We start from the raw sequence: 17,667 nt of genomic DNA on the forward strand, positions 1-17,667 counted from the left end.
GCTAAAGGACTATATGGGACACAGAGGTGCAATATGGCTATTGCTGTCTTCTAAATCTTCTTTCTACACCGTGATCTTGCATTTGCTGAAGAGCAAGAGTTTTTTAAAAAAGGAACCAAACATAGTTTCCTAGAGCTAGAAGAGGGATGTATCATGTATTGAAGAAAGACTGTCCCAGTCACAAGGAGAAGGTCAAGCAGGGAATTCATCTGGAATCATTACGTAGACACAAGATGGATAGGTCCAACCCCTCACCCCACCATGCCTGTCTTGATTGCCATTGAACCTTATCTAGTGTTTCCTAGGGGCCAGCTGCTAGTCCGTGAAGATTCCTGTGAAATAGATAATAATAAAATAGCTAGTTTGAACTCTACACATGTGGGTCTGGTTGATTGTGCCTGAAAAGGATGGCTTGTAGCCTCAAGCCACAAGTTACCCCATCACCTTTCTGAGGTCCTTGAATTCCCTCTGCGAATACAGGAAGCTGCTATTTTGAAATGAGATGCACATCAACACTAGTGGAAATCCTACAATAGGCACAGAAGAGCCAAATAAAAATTAAGTAATTGCCATCTCTGCCTTCCTTGGTCACATGTGTGATACAGTGGTCCATCTACTGTGTGGCCCTCAGCCCTTTCCTCCTTGAGTACCAACCTTGGCCACCCAACATTTCCTCAAGTTTGTAGCTAGTGTATTGACAGCTGCTGTTACACTCCTTCACTACTGCTGTCTATCGTAAGATAATCAGTTTGTATGAAATAGGGGGTGACTGTTTGCACTGGTGAATGAGCTGTAAGAGAAAAGCACTGTAGCCTCTATTTGTGTGTGTGTGTGTGTGTGTGTGTGTGTGTGTGTGTGTGTGTGTGTGATGAGTTTGGAGCTGAACACACCTAGCATGGTACATATGGCTATTCGGCATGCATTTTAATTTATTCATTTTGTACAAAGAATCATGCAACATCCACTACATAGGCAGTTTTACATCTGACATAGTCACTGATTCCTACCTACAGTTCAAGAACACTTACCTGAAAGATTCTTCTAAAACCTGGGAGTCTTGCTCTTTACCCTGTTTCACTTTTGCAAGTTTTGAATGGCTCCCCCCACCCCACCCGTTCCTCTTCTAGAAAGAAGAACCTGCACTTCCAACTGACTAGGTCTCTGGTTTTCTTTAATGCTGACAAGGTGAACGCTTACAAAAGCTGAATCTCACCGTTTCTGGGTTCAGAAATAACGCACCGCGGGGCACAGCTTAAGCAACGACATTCGTGTTAGATCAGTCTTTCAGACATGCCATAATTTAAGTGCAATAAAAATGAAAGCCCACATCTGCATTTTTGCAAAGACGTTCAGTGGGGAAGCTATAGCATGTAAACCATGATCAAGAATCACTCCTGGAATGGACCAAAATTCTATCCAGTTTCCAGCTGTCAAAATGTCCAGATTGTATGTCAAAAAGAACTTCAATTCTCTTTGGGATTTCAGAGAATTGGATGTCTGAAGCTGGGGAAAATGGATCTAGTTTATCATTCTATCTATGAGCTTCTCAAGGGCTTACAAGCTGAAGATAAATTTGGTGGCTTCTCCCTTAATACATGTTCCCAGCATTTTATACAAAGGACAATGCTACTTCAGAGTTTCCATTGGCAGATAGAAACAGTCTACGTTTGTCCTCTCTGTGCAGTCAAGAAAGAGAAAGGTTAACATTCAAGAGACTCTACAGTACTACTACCAAGGATTAGTAGGGCATTGCCCAAGAACAGCAATCAAATAGATCAAGCATCTATAGATGTGTTTCGCATGGGTGTATGTGCATAAGAGAGAGAAAGAGGGAGAGAGTCTTGTTCTCCATGGCTCAGTTTTGATGGAGATCATTGCTTCTTCTCTATTAAACCAGGAAAGATGAAGGCATCAAGATTTTTAGACCCTTGACATTAGGAAAAGGCAATGCTGTCGTGAAGCATCATCACCTTGAGCAGAAAAAGGACCGCACAGTTTCACTTTCCAGAAGTACAGCTCCTCTGATCACACTCAACTGGCAAAGTGAGAACAGCCCTTCAAGGGGAAGAGAAGAGAGAGCAGAAGATCAAAACTGGAGCAAAGTGAGTGTGTGGCAAACAAAGCTTATCTCAAAGTTGACAAGTGTTCCTGTAAGCAATTCACAACGGAGGTCACCTTTGTAATCACGATTCAGAATCTCAGGAGGGACAGAGCCACCATTGCCAGATCTGGGAGGGAGAGATCAGTTCCTTTTTCTGGTGTTGACAACAGTCAAAGCTCACAGTGTGTGCATTGATTAGTTGTGGTGTCAGGGCTGCTTGGCTGTCTGTAGAAAGAAGATCTTCCCTGGACTCAACAAATCCAGCCCCTTCCAAAGCCATGAGTACTTTTCCACCAAATATGTCTTTTGTGGCATTAACCAAATGACTCACTTGCCAACCCAAACACCCTTCCCATGAGGTAGAGAAGTATTCCTGTCCCTATTTTGACAGATAAGGTAAATTGAGGCACCAAGAAATTAAGAGACCTGCTCCAATTTATACACTAGATCTGCTAGGGGTCAAACACACCACGGGAAATTCTCCTGTAGATCTTTTTTGTCTGTGCTTTGTCCTCAAAGTCGGCCTTCCCCACGGCGATCTGACTGTGATCCGACGAGAAAAGTGGTTCTCCTGAACCAAGGTTGCATCAGACCAAACGACAACATTGGGGAATAGGAAATTCTAGACACTGCTTTGGCTAGCCAGGGGCTCAGTCTCACGTGTCTTTGTGGTGCAGGATTGTTAGCTACAGGCCACTCCATCAATCTGACACCTTCTCTTCACCAATAGCATCCTAATGCTCGGCTCACCCACATTGTCACCCTAGAAGCCTCAAAACTTGCTAGCGGTGCAGCACTCTTAACCAATGGTTAAGAGGGAGACATTTTAAGAGATGGGAAAAAGGTTTTTCCCCACCCACCCACTAGGTGAGCAAAGGAGCGAGCTAAGTCGCCAAGTGAAAGCATTGGAAAACCATGCCTGTTCAGCTCACCTTTCCAGATCACGCAAGTGGCCCAAAGCAGCTTTTCCAATCGAAACGAAAGAAAGAATTCTTATCCTACACATTCTAAATTCAAAAAGGGGTTGTTGCCCACTCCCCCTCCCCCCCAAAAAAACAGAGCACCTCACAGGGAAAGATCTGAGAATTAAAAATAAAAATAAAAACCAAAGGACTTATTTTGATGAACCGGGAGCAAGGCAGTATACATTATCCAGCACTGATTTAAAAAAGGCTTAGGGAAAAATGGTCAGCCCTGTATCAAACATTGCATTTAGAGTTATGGAAAAGGGAAAAGCTCGCTTATGCTTTGCGTTCTGTTCAAATGGGTCGTTAAAAAAGGACTGAAAAGTAGTCTCCTGGCCTTCATTGGGATTCTCAAACATGCCGAAAATGGCAAGGTAAATTCAGCATGTTGCACAGGGGTGGGTGGCGTGGGGTGGGGATGGAGGCAAAAAAAATCAACATGGTGCCCCTAAGTCGAAACCCAACCTGCTTTGCGGTGCCTCGCGCCTGCAATACACATTAAAAAAACAACAACAAGAAGTCAGGGCTCCAATCCCATAGGGAGAGCAGACATCTTGACTCTTTTTGAGGCCCCTGATGTTACAAACCTTCTCAAAATACTCTCTGAATGGTAAGAACCCTAACCCCACCCAGTGCACCCACTCATGATGCCATCCCTGTTTGTTTGTTTGTTTTTTCTTTTCCTATTTCGGATGGCATATTTAGCCGCAACTTCTAAAAACGTTTCACCGCACAGAATATTTTTCTATACTTTTGTTTTCTTTTCTTTTTTTTTAAGCAAAATCAAGTCACCAGTTTTTATTTTTTTTTAAAGAAGAAGGAGGAGGAGGAGGAGGAGGAGGAGGAGGAGAAGAAGAAGAAGAAGAAGAAGAAGAAGAAGAAGAAGAAGAAGAAGAAGAAGAAGAAAGAAGAAGAAGGAGGAGGAGGAGGAGGAGGAGGAGGAGGAGGAGGAGAAGAAGAAGGAGAAGAAGGAGAAGAAGAAGAGGAAGAAGAAGAAGAAAAAGAAGAAGAAGAAGAAGAAGAAGAAGAAGAAGAAGAAGAAGAAGAAGAAGAAGAAGGAGGAGGAGGAGGAGGAGGAGGAGGAGGAGGAGGAGGAGGAGGAGGAGGAGGAGGAGGAGGAGGAAGAAGAAGAAGAAGAAGAAGAAGAAGAAGAAGGAGGAGGAGGAGGAGGAGGAGGAGGAGGAGGAGGAAGAGGAGGAGGAGGAGGAGGAGGAGGAGCTTCTCTAAAACCTAGCTAAGGTCATTTTTTCCCCTCTATAAAATTGTACTGATTAACAACAGCAATCGCAGGAGTTGTAGGAACAGAGAAGTGCCAGAAATCTGAAAACAAAACCTTCACAGTGTTTTCAAGTGTTGGCCGTTTGCAAGGCGTGAAGAATCTTTCAGAGGTCAAGAGATACCACACAACACTTCCAGTAACTTCATATCAACCAAATCTTTCTTTTTATTGCCATGTCTTAAAAAATAAAAGAACCACTGCAGTGAAAAAGAGTCCCACTTTAAGGGTCCTGCAGCAAAACAACCATAAATAATTTTTTGCTCAATTATTTTTGGGGCAGGCTGTGATATATTGACCTGATTACAGTCATGGATTTAGCCCTTGGTGGCTGTGAGCATAAATCAAGTATAGTTAATAGGAAAGTATTAAATTTAACATGGCAGGATTAGGGGAACAAAGCTACTTTGGTAGAGTTGCTGGCAACTACTATGAATGTCTGGAAAAAAAAGAATGTCTGGTGGGAAAAGTTGAAGTTGAGGGTCAATGTTTGCCACATCTGCTGATGGACTATTTTGACATGGAATCTTTTGAAAAGACATGATCATCTTTTTTCCTGGTGTCATTGTGCCCAGTACAAAGAGAGAGAACAGAAAGTCGTAAGATCGTGATGTTCTATTTCATCTCTGGCTTCAAAGAACACCAGGAATAAACCGTTTTACTTGGAGGGTGAAGTTCTGCAAATGGTTGGTATCCCTTTACCTCTGGTCCGTTGCTAGTGTTGGCTTTGTAAGACAGAGGAGAACTCATAGGAGGAAAACAAGAAAGCAAATCAAAGAAAGCAAAACCATAAGTTTTGTGTCCTTGGATTGGTTGCGAGCACCAGTGACCTCTCTGCTCCGTTTGGGCAGGAGTACTGCTCTGCGTTTAAAACAGAGCATGTACTACGGAGACGGGGAACTGGGCATCCTTTACATAGAGTCTCCAAGAGAATCAGAATCATCCAAGGATAGAGGCAGGTACAGGTCCTGTAAGAAGAAAGGGGACAAGCGTTAAATCCCACAATTAGCCTGGATGACATCGAGAGGAAGGAAGCAACAGGAGCCCCAAACTTCCTTTGTATGGATGAAATTCTGGCATGGGACAGAATAACAGAAGGGACCTTGGAGATCTTCTAGTCCAACCCCATGCTCAAGCAGGTAGACCTATACAGTTCCAAACAAATGTTTGTCCAATTTCTTCTGAAAAACTCCAGTGATGGAGCACCCACCACTTCTGAAGGCAAGTCCCAAAGGTGCTTTTCAAAAGGCAACTGGACTTTTGGGGTGGGGGGTGGGGGGTTTCCCTTTGAAAACGTTTCGCTTCTCATCCCGGAGGTTTCATCAGTTCTGATGAGTTCTTGGATGAGAAGCGAAACGTTTCCAAGGGGAAAAAAACAACAGCCAAGAAAGTCCAGTTGCCTTTTGACAAGCACCTTTGGCACAACCATGACCTAGGTGATGGAGAATCTCCAAAGACATTCTGAAGGCAAGCTGTTCCGCTGATTAATGGTTCTCAATGTCAGGTTGTGCACTCACATGTGTGCCTGTGTGTGTAAACAGAGAGAGGACATGGAAACTTAGAGGACGCTAACAATAAAGCCAAAATAACTCTTACTACCAGTTCTGACCCAGAAAACTATCGCCACAGCAGCGACAAAATGTATTTTACAGCTTACAGAAGTAACATTAGCTTTGGCGTTATTTTAAAAGCACACCCAGCCACTGGCTTAGGGCTATTTCCTATAGTATCTCCCATTCTTTGGGGTCTTGCTGGGGGCAAAGCTCCTGATAAACTGGGTGTGCTCATTTGAGTGACCTTGAACCAGACTTTCTCTCTCAGCCCACTCTACCCCCTATATTTGCTGTTGTCGGGTGAAAAATAGGAAGAAGGAATGCAATGCCCCCTGTATTGAGCTCCTGGGGGAAAAGCGGGGAAAATAATGTTAAAAAAAAGAAGCAAAAAACTGACACAGTTGGGGAAAAACAAGATGGCTTCTGAGTTGCTAAGTGATCTGAGTCCTGCTTGGGGTAGAAGAGTCCTACCCGCACAGAGATCAGGTCAACATAGTTTCATAGAAGATAGAATAACAGGGCTGAAGGAGACCGTGGAGGTCTTCTAGTTCAACCTTCTCCTCAAGCAGAGATCCTATATCATTCTTGACAACCGCCTGTCCACTCTCTTCTTCAAAACCTCTATGATAGAGCACTATCAACTTCCGGGGCAAATTGTTTCACTGGTCAATTGTTCTCACTGTCAGGAAATTTCTCCTTAGTTTCACGCTGGGAGTCTCCCTCTGTTGAGATTCTACCCATTGCTTCTTGTTCTGCCTTGAGGTGCTTTGGAGAATAGGTCATACCCATTTTCTCTGTGACAGCCCTTCAAGTACTGGAAAGCTGGTATCATGTCATCCCTCATCCTTCTTTTCATTAAAGTAGACATCCCCAATTCCAGCAACCGTTCTTTATACATTTTAGCCTCCAGTCCCCTGATCATCTTTGTTGCTCTTCTCTGCACTCTATTCTAGAGTCTCAACATCTTTTTTACATCGTGGTGAGCAAAACTGGATGCAGTTAGTCCAAAGGTGATCTCAAGTCTGTTACCTTCAAGTAACTCTCAACACAGTATAACCTGCTGGAAGGAGGTTTAGTAAGGTATAAGAAACGTAATACCTTGTGCTTACGGAGGCTTCCTGGACTCGTAGGTGTCGAGATTGGGGATTGCTTTGATTTTGGGGTGGAAAGCTGGCTACTTGATGTCCCATTTGCTGTCAGGGAACAAAAGAAAAATCACTCATGAATGAAGATCAACATTTAAAAAAAACAACCCTCAGATTACATCCTAGTTTGTGAAATCTACAGCTGGGAAACAATGAATTGGTTATTTTGGATGGTCTCACTTTTCTGGCTTCATAACTAGGGTTTTGCTTATTTAGTGTGGAGACAGATGAGCAAAGAAGTATTACAGGCCACTGAAATGGCAATTCTGCATATGGTTTCTCCGCTACGCAAAGCAAAGTTGTTGCATAAACATCCAAATTGCTATATCGGCCCCTCTGAATTTGCCAGTTAGCCAGAAAAACCGTAGGAAAAAGACAGAGGTGGAAGAAGGAGGCCAGGTGAATAGTTCCAAATACAGATAGTCCTTGACTTACCACCACAATTGTGACCCCAAAATTTCTGTTGCTAAGCAAGACAACTGTTAAGTGTGTTTTGCTCCATTTTTATGTCCTTTCTTGTTACAGTTGTTAAGCGAATCCCAGCAATTCTTAAATGAGTCATTTGTCCGTTAAGCAAACCTGGCGTCTCTCTTGACTTCGCTTGTCAGGAGGTCGCAAAAAGGGATCGCGTGAGCCTGGGACACTGCAACCGTCATAAATAGGAATCAGTAGCCAAGCCTCTGAATTTTGACCACATGACCATGGGGATGCTGCAACGGTCGCCAGCATGGAAAGTGTTCATAAGTCACTTTTTTTTAGTGCCATTGTAACTTTAAATGATGATTAAATAAATAGTTGTAAGCAGTGGTGGGATTCAGCCGGTTTGCACCAGTTCGGCAGAACCGGTCGCTCATTTTTTGTTGCCCAGGTCCAGAATGGACTTCCGGAAGCAGCATCCACCCAGAGAACCAGTTGCTCACATATTTGAATCCCACCGCCGGTTGTAAGTCAAGGACAACGTGTACTAAGTTGTAAAGAGAAAGACGGATAACTAGAACTACAGAGAAAGTTGCCATATTTGTCTTTTTTAACACAGCCACAGGGCAGGGTAAATTAAAATGATTAATTGTTAAGGTTGATGAGCTTAATAACTAATATGCAAATTATTTCACAAACTGTCAACTATTTTTTATAAGCTGCCTTTAAGATGCTCTCATTATTTGCAATGACGTCTTTGAATCCCTTGCAATTTTTTGTTATTATGATGCCTTATAAAAGACGTCTGTGAACCAACCAACCAATCAACCAGTTCCTGGATTCCATTTTGCTTCCTAAAGTCTGATTAAAGCTTGAAATGGAGGGATGGATGGATGGAAGACTACGCCTGCTTTTTCTTTGCAAAAATCCACCAGATATAAACCTAGCAGGGCTTAATTGCTTCATGAAGTCTGCTAGAGAAGCACATAAATTTAAATGCCAGGCCTCACATATTCTGCCTGCTGTTGTTGTTCTCCATGGAAACTGTTCATCACTCTGCAGCTTAGAGAAAGAAACCCGGTCTTAGCTAGAACTGCACCCTGTATGGTAATTTATATGAAAACAGCACAGCCCATCAAATGTAGCCAGGAATCCCGAGTAAATGTCTCCCTGTAATAGAGATTTATCTTTTAAAAATCTTTGGGCTTATTGTGGTTCATGGTGAGGCTTGACAATTGTATTTGATGGACTGGTTCTAGCAGTGCCAATAGCTGAACTTTAATTGAATGAGAATCAACAGCCAGCCTGGTGCTTTCTTGATGCGAGGAAACCCAGATGTTGCAAATTTGCTGATGAATTTTGTTCCAAGTTCATTAAAGAAAGAGGCATTTTTGAAAAGAAAAAAAAAAAAAAAGAGAGAGAGAGAGAGAGAGAGAGAGAGAGAGAGAGAGAGAGAGAGAGAGAGAATCAGTTGATTTCCATTTGTACGGGTGTATGTTTTCCTTCAAAACAGGAGTCAGGGACTACTGTGTCACAGCCTACCGTGGTATGTGGGAATGACCTTGAGACACAGAAGGAAGAGATGCAGCTTAGATCATCGTCATAAAAATTAAGAAGAGACTGGCCAGCCATTTGTCTGAAATGGTATAGGTTTCCTGCCTTAGCAGGGGGTTGGACTAGATGAACTCCAAGGTCCCTTCCAACTTCTTCTTCTTCTTCTTCTTCTTCTTCTTCTTCTTCTTCTTCTTCTTCTTCTTCTTCTTCTTCTTCTTCTTCTTCTTCTTCTTCTTCTTCTTCTTCTTCTTCTTATTATTATTATTATTATTATTATTATTATTATTATTATTATTATTATTCAATGGTATCTCAGCCCATGGAAGGAAAAGGGATGTGGGGAAGCCTCTCAGAATGGACCACCCCTAGTTTTCTAGAATGTAAATAGTAAAGGAGGGACAAGTGCTTTTAGACGGCTATTGTAACCTTACAACAGAGGTAGTGCGAGGACTCGTGGTTCCTGCTTTGTGTCTGGGTTATCTCAAAGGGCTGACACAGCCTAACAACTGCTGAAAGTAGCACGTTCATCATTCTCCATTACTACAATTTATAATAAGGTGGAGGGAAAGCAAACACAGATAACTACAACCTTTATTTGCCATCAATCTCTGCAAAATATATTATAATGTTCTCTTGGCATCTGACAGCAGTGGCTAGTTCTTGTCTTCTGTAGGTCTCTTTCTGTTAACTTCTCAATCTAGCCTCTGGTTCTGGAGTTCGCAGTGATAACAGAATAAGAGAATAAGAGTGGGAAGGGACCTTGGAGGTCTTCTAGTCCAACCTCCTGTCAAGCAGGAGACCCTATACCATTTCAGACAAGTGGCTGTCCAGTCTCTTCTTATAAACTTCCAGTGTTGGAGCATTCACCACTTCTGGAGGCAGGTAGTTCCACTGGTTAATTGTTCTGTTAGGAAATTTCTCCTTAGTTCTAGGTTGCTTCTTTCCTTGATTAGTTTCCATCCATTGCTTCAGGTGCTTTGGAGAATAGCTTGACTCCCTCTTCTTTGGGGCAGCCCCTGAGAGATTGGAAGAGTTGCTATCAAGTCACCTCTCGTCCTTCTCTTCATTAAACTAGACATACTCAATTCCAGCAACCGTTCTTTATGTGTTTTAATCTCCAGTCCCCTAATCATCTTTGTTGCTCTTCTCTGCACTCTTTCTAAGTCCCAACATCGTTTTACATCGTGGATACCAAAACTGGATGCAGTATTCCAAGTGTGGTTTTACCATGGCATTATAAAGTAGCATTAACACTTCATGTGATCTTGATTCTAACCCTCTGTTAATGCAGCCTAGGACTGTGTTGGCTTTTTTGGCAGCTGCAGCACACTGCTTGCTCATATTTAAGTGATTGTCCACCAGGATTCCAAGATCCTTCTCACAGTTACTACTGTTGAACCAGGTGCCACCTATACTATACCTGTGCATTTGGTTTTTCTTGCCTAAATGTAGCAATGATGATGTTACCTATTTGGGTAATGAAACTTCAGCAAGAAAACCGCCAAGCTCAGAGACCACCAAGGGCCCTTCATTTCAACCCTGGCCTAGAAACATTCTTTTCTGCCCATCTCACTGTAAAACATCTCCCCACAACATGTGCTCACTTCCTTCCATAGCATCCTAATCATCATCTGCCCCCATCCCCCACCTTGTTGTGTTTTTTTTTTGGTTTTTTTTTTTAAATGGAGGCCCACAAGGACAGCAAAGCAAGTCTGAGGCTACTCTGCAGCTGTGTCAGTTCGGCTGAGGGATTGCCAACAATCGATGTGACAACCCAGAGAGATGGAAGCTTTTGTCTGCTAAGTTTTCTTTTGCCCATCTCAGTGGTGAACACAAACACTGCATTGTTGTTGTTAATTTCTTGCTCCATGTCAACCTCTTCAGCTACTTGATCTTGCCTGACGGGTACAATGCCAAAGGATTGAGCAAGGAAATACTAGAGCTATCAGAAAAACACCCTTCTTTGCCTATAGGAGATTGAGTAACGCTTTACTACCGTCGGCAGATCGATCGGCCCCTTTCTTAATTAGAGACTATAGCTGAGCTAAACATTTTATCCTGCCCTATTTTCTCTGAATATATCGAAGATGGGGGAGAAAAAATGAATCCATTCCTTCCAATCACAGGACGGGAGAAAGCAAGAAAGATTCCCATTACTGTCTGGAGGTAGCAATCTTTCCTTCTCTCCTAAACAATGCTTTCTTTCTTTTTAAAAAAAATAAAATGAGATATTTTTTTTAAAAAAGTGAAGAGATAAAAATGAACAAAAATTGATAATGAAGATAGAAGGGGGAAAAATAAAAGAATGAAAATGTAAGCAAAAGGGAAAGAAAAGGAGGACAAAAGGAGTACTAGGTATGTTTGCCGCCTTGAGTTATTTGTAAGGTAGGATAAAAATCCAGTAAATGAAATAAACAGCAAATGAATAAAATAAAAAGAAATAGAAAAGATGACTCTCAACTTTTTGTGTGTGACAGAGATCAGAATGAATTCATGTTAAGCTTTTACTCTATGTTTACAACACAACTTCCATTGTTTTCTGTTATCCACTTTTTTCTTGTCATCCAGCCCATATACCATAATTTCTTTTTCTGTTTCATGCAAAAGAAAGAAAGAAAGAAAGAAAGAAAGAAAGAGAAAGAAAGAAAGAAAGAAAGAAAGAAAGAGAGAGAAAGAAAGAAAGAAAGAAAGAAAGAAAGAAAGAAAGAAAGAAAGAAAGAAAGAAAGAGAGGAAGGAAGGAAAGCAAGGGAGGGAGGGATGAAAGGAAGAAAGAAAAGAAAGAAAGAAAGAGAAAAAGAAAGAAAGAAGAGAAAGAAAGAGAAAGAAAGAAAGAAAGAAAGAAAGAAAGAAAGAAAGAAAGAAAGAAAGAAAGAAAGAAGAAGGAAGGAAGGAAGGAAAGCAAGGGAGGGAGGGATGAAAGGAAGAGAGAAAAGAAAGAAAGAAAGAAAGAAAGAGAAAGAAAGAAAGAGAAAGAAAGAAAAAGAAAGAAAAAGAAAGAAGAAAGATAAATAAATAAATAAATAAATAAATAAATAAATAAATAAATAAATAAATAAATAAATAAATCCAACAGGGGCTTCCAATCAGCATTGACATTAATTGATGTCTTTTCTTGAATCAAGCTGCCCATTTCACATCTCAGCCAGCTCCAAGAATTTCATCAAACTGTAGAATAACTATGATTTTCTCCTCAAACCTTGATAGTTTCTTAGACAGCATCATTTATGCAGGGCTGTTGTGAAGAGCAAAGCAACTAAACTAGGGCAAAGAAATTGGGCTCCCTCCATAAGAATTGCACTGAAACACTCTTTTTCTTTGAGGGAAACATTGAATCCACATGATCTTTTATCAAAGATGAGAATGAGAAATGCTAGGGGGGAAAAAAGATAATCTTGGGCTCCAATTTTAACAAAGTTTTCATCCACATAACCAGTTTGCTTTAGTGGTTAAGGCAGCAAGCTAGAAACCAGGAGACTGTGAGTTCTAGTCCTACCTTAGCCATGAAAGCCAGTTAAGGGGATTTGGGGCCAATCACTAGGAGATTGGGAATTCTAGTCCTGCCTTAGGCATTTGGGCCAATCACTCTCTCTCAGCCCTACTGACCTCACAGGATTGTTGTTGTGAGGAAAATAAGAGGAAGGTATGTCGAATATCTTCTTTGCCTTGAGTTATTTGTAAAAGGCAGACTATAAACAAAACAAAACAATAAAATCTTACTTAGTCTGGAATGCTTCAGATGACACGACTAATGGCAATAAATTACTGCTCCTGTCTTACTCACTACTAGCCTGCTCCTTTGTCCAACAGTGTTTTTTCTCTCTTTCTTTGAATGGGTTAGGGTTAGGGTGGACATCACAAGCAAGATGAGCCAGGTTACTTCATGGACTCTTCCATAACACTTGGAATTGGCTAGTGTCCAATCAAATAGGAATGTGCTCCTGAGTTACATTAATTTATCCTCCAGATCCAGGAGGAGCTAACATTTATTTGTTGGAAGAGAACAATCACTCACCATCCTGAAGGTTACCTGAGTCAGCTGGCGATTTGCTCCGGCGCAAAGGAGCTGGACTTTTCGCCGAGCTTTTTTGTGGAGTTGGAGACGATTTGCTGCCTGGTGTAGTGGCTGGGTTTCCTTTCATTACTCGACACTCTGTAAAAGAAACAAAACCAGAACATACTCACAAGATCACGGTAAATGTGATGCTTTTCAGAAGCTGAACACCTAGAATATCGATGTCCTTGAGATGGAACGGAATTCAGGTTCCCAAATTATCTGCAATGTTCACGCTACCTTCTTTAAACTCTGGAAGTCCACCTCGGTGGAGGACATCCAGGCTGGAGGATTTGGAACCAGCTTTTCATCCTGGTTCCTCCCACACATATGTGTTGAGGCAGTAACTCATGAGACGATGTCTCGTAAACTCTCTACTCCTTTTCTGGTCCCAGAGCTGCACTAGAGAACTTTCAAGAAGTTTGAAAAGCCTTTGCAAAACTTCATGGTATCAAATTAGTTTGATGAAACTTCACTGAACGGACAGATCAATCTGGTATTGAAGCAGCTTTGAATGGCTTCCCTAATGGGAACCAATCAGAAACTCATCAATAGTTTAGTATGACTGATGGAAAACAACACTTGATCTAAATATTGGACAAGGATGCCTGGCAGAATAATTTCACTTTCTGCTAAATATACCTATTCCTGATTCCTATTCCTACTAAATTATCCCTCTCGGTTTGAAATAAGGCATCGTATTATATTTCTACTCATTCTAAAATGTCACCTCAAGATCCAGCTTTAGGGTCCTGAATTATGGGGAAATACTTTATATACTCTAAAGTGTGTATCTAAGGATCACCAATCTAATTAGGAATTATCAACTTTAGCTGCAATATAATCTAATGGAAGGGTGGATGGATGAATGGATGGATGGACAGATGAATGAATGAATGGATAGATAGATAGATAGATAGATAGACAGACAGACAGACAGACAGACAGACAGACAGACAGACAGACAGACAGACAGACAGACAGACAGACAGATAGATAGATAGATAGATAGATAGATAGATAGATAGATAGATAGATAGATAGAAGCTATGGAGGAACCAGTTCCTATGAAGCGTAGGAACTGATACAAAAAGATGTGACATCCTAGTTGCTCTTCTCTGCACTTTTTTCAAAGTCTCAACATCTTTTTTGTAGTGTGGTGACGAAAACTGGATGCAGTATTCCAGGTGTGGCCTTACTAAGGTTTTATAAAGCAGTACTAATACTTCATGTGATTTTGAATTGGGTTCCAGTTTGGGTAGGTTGGGTTCTAATGAGACATATAAAAGGCAACCTGAATTATATTTTGAGTCTGGGCAATATTATTTAATATAAAAAGTCTAATACAAATTCAAGGTAACCCCCAACTTAGCAGGAAGACACCCTTTCCCTTTAAAAAAATAACAACCATGCAAGAGTTTTTACCATTTTCATCCAGAGAAAAGTCATCTTGGGCATAACGGAATTTTTCCGGGCCGCAAGCGATAAATACATCGTCATCGCCAAAGAAATCATGAAGGCAAGTTACCTATCGGAAAAATAAAGTCATTCATTTAGCGTGAGTTGGTAGCATTCATTTTATGGCTCAGATTTCTCGGAAACTGTTTCTCTCCCTCTGCCCCACCCCCCACCCCAGTATCTCTGCTTCCCTTTATGCAAACCATGACACAAAATGTAGTGTAGGCTTGGCATAAAAAAAAGAGAATCTTCTATCATTGAATGAGGTGACGGGAATCTGTTACTTTGAGATAACGCAGTGGTATGTTAAACTTTCTGTTTTACAGGTTCTGTTTCATTCCAAATGATCAACTGGGTGATTCCTTCCCCTGGCTTTATTTTTACCAGTTCCTGATTGCTTATGTGATTACATAATTACCAAAGCTCTCCGGACGGGTTGCAAGAGGAGAACCTGACATTTTATATCAGAAGGCTTTAAAATGGAAAGTGTAGGTCTGGTAGAATAAAGCCACTTCACTGAATCATCTGGTATGGGGGAATCTCCTCCTTGGGGAGATTCTGCACTAGAAGAGAAGATGAGATAGTTGATAGTCCATCCTCAGAGTCAACTTGAGCTTGATGACCTTGACTCCCCATGACTGAGGGGCTTACAGCAGAAACCAAGACTGACGGACCAAGGTTTTTTTCAGAAGATAAAGTCACTTCACTGAATCTTCTGGTGCAGGGATTTTCCCCTTGGTCCATCTCATCCTGCTCTCCACTAGAGGAGAGGATGAGATAGTTGATAGTCCAATCCTCAGAGTCAACTTGAATCTGGTGACCTTGACTTCCCAGGCCTACATCAGAAACCAATGGATCAAGTTTCCTCAGAAGGCATGAGGTTCATTGGAGAAGTAAGTAAGAAGTACCGTAAGTCCTTCTTCTTTCCAACTAGTAAGTTTTTTTGAACTATGGTGGGAAGAATTCAGAAACAGTGTAGTCTCCAATCTCTGAGATACTTGAAGTTTAAGCCAACCCATGGTTCTAGAAGGTCTAACTTAAGATCCAGAGTTTCTCCCAGGCAGACTAAAAAATATCACATAACAGAACAATTTCACTTCCCTGTTTCATGGAAGGGAACAACAAAGACGAGGCTTATAATAAGTAAGAAAACAAAAAATGTTCCTGTAAGCTTCTTGACAAGGACAGCCATGACAATTTAATTTTAACATATTGTAAACTATCAGTTACAATTACACAGTGACAAGAAAACTACATTCCTGGAAATAACCATTTCACAGTCATTCCTGTCACCTTCTCTTTAGGAACTTAAAATATTAAGGTGGCTTGGAACTAGAAAGACAGAGGGAATAAGACCTTAAAATTGGGTTTCTATCTGCATCTGTCTGTCTGTCCATCCATGCTGCTTTTACAATCCTATCTAGATCCATCAATCGATCATCCTATTTCAACATCCATCCATCCATCCATCCATCCATCCTGCTTCTACAGTCCTGCTTCTATCTAGATCTATTAGTTGATCATCCAGTTTCTATCTACACCTGTCTATTCATCCATCCATCCATCCATCCATCCATCCATCCATCCATCCATCCATCCTGCTTTTACAGCCCTTCTTCTATCTAGATCTTTCAGCTGATCATCCAGTTTCTTTCTGCATCTGTTTATCCATCAATCTCTTCATCTGTCCATCCATCCTGCTTCTAGTCCAGTGGTGGCGAACCTATGGCACGCGTGCCAGAGGTGGCACTCAGAGCCCTCTCTGTTGGCACGTGTGCCACTGCTGCCAGCAGCAGTTCCATCAGGCCACCACCACCGCCCGGAGCAGAAGCCCCGCCCAGCACAAAGGAGGCAAAGTGGCCAACTTGCAAGCTTGAGCAGAGGTGGCAGAGCAGAGATCACCAACCATTGTTGATTGATGGACTGGAAGAAAAGGGAGGGGGAAGCATTTTACATGCGTGCATGTGTGCTCGGGGCTGCGAGCACGCACACCCGGTAAATGGGGCGGGGTTAGTGCCTGTGTGATACTCACTAGCCCTGCCCCGTTCTTCCACGGTGCAGCATCTTGTATCTGCACCCTGCAGTGCTGAGGCGACCGTTTTTGCGCCTTGCAGCACAGTGGCCCATTTTTGTGCCCCCAGGTTTTGTGTGCCCGAGGCGGCACTCAGAGGCACCTCCCTGCCCCCCCCCCTTGAGGGCACCACAATGTTGATGCAGCCCTGGCACTTTTGTGATAAATATGTGGGTTTTGGGTTGCGGTTTGGGCACTCGGTCTCTAAAAGGTTCACCATCACTGTTCTAGTCTCTCTCTCGCTCTCTCTCCCTCTTCCCCTCCCATTTTATTCTGCTTCTACAGACTTCGCTTCTACAGCCAACTAAGGAAAGAAACTCACAGCTCCCTTTCCCAGAATGAGAGCACCAAACAATCTCAAAGGTTGGGAGGCTGGAAGAGCTTATTAGAAGGAGGCCACGGGAAACCATTTCTGAATTTTTACCAAGGAAACATGGCTATGGCTATGTAGTCATTAGGAGCGAAGCTCAAGTTGAAATTTAATATCCTCCCACGATCCATGCCAGTTCTATATTGAGCCTAATAAATACTTTTACTTCTAAAATAGCTGACACTCTTTCAAAGACGGGGGTCCACTTTGTGTTCATCCTAATCAGTTGTTCTAATTATACAGAGCAATTTGTCCGGAAATAGAAGCTAGCAAAAATACTTCTAAACAGAGATGCGGTACTTCATTAATGCTTCTAAATGCTTCTTTGTGCTCCTAGCAATCATGGCCAGGAAGCAGAAGAACAGTTGATTTGCAAAAAAGTGAAATAACTGACACAGCAAAGAAAAAAGTTGCAAAATTCATTGGCTGCATTTCTTCACTGAACAGTCAATGGTTTGTTTGTCCAGATTTAATTGTATAGAGCACAATTGGTGGCATTCATATATTGTGCTAAGCTATGAGCCTGAGTTCGTAAATTATAGCCACTGGGGTTGCAGAGAACCTATGCCCTGTAATCACATTACTGTATGAGTAAAGTAAGACTGCATGAGAATAGAATAGAATAGAATAGAATAGAATAGAATAGAATAGAATAGAATAGAATAGAATAGAATAGAATAGAATAGAATAGAATAGAATAGAATA

The 17,667-nt window shown here is 41.7% G+C and overlaps 1 protein-coding gene across 4 annotated transcripts in view; it reads right to left on the reverse strand.

Annotated features, from left to right (window-relative positions):
- Positions 1-5,201: 5,201 nt before the first annotated feature.
- DCX (doublecortin) overlaps positions 5,202-17,667 on the reverse strand; it is a gene marked incomplete at its 3' end in the record, with an annotated part of 63,523 nt that continues 51,057 nt past the window's right edge. Inside the window, exons 3-6 of one of the 4 annotated variants that reach the window (XM_081336332.1) lie at positions 14,489-14,591; positions 13,040-13,162; positions 6,994-7,088; positions 5,202-5,310 (exon numbers count right to left, since the gene is read on the reverse strand). In XM_081336332.1, the coding sequence (XP_081192458.1) occupies positions 5,254-5,310; positions 6,994-7,088; positions 13,040-13,162; positions 14,489-14,591 (378 nt within the window). Of the gene's footprint in view, positions 5,311-6,993; positions 7,089-13,024; positions 13,163-14,488; positions 14,592-17,667 lie in introns of all 4 variants that reach the window. The other 3 variants (XM_081336331.1, XM_081336334.1, XM_081336333.1) reach the window with 3 other exon arrangements.

The sequence above is a fragment of the Vipera berus genome, assembly GCF_964194415.1.
Source record: "Vipera berus genome assembly, chromosome: 11".
Lineage (NCBI taxonomy): Eukaryota > Metazoa > Chordata > Lepidosauria > Squamata > Viperidae > Vipera > Vipera berus.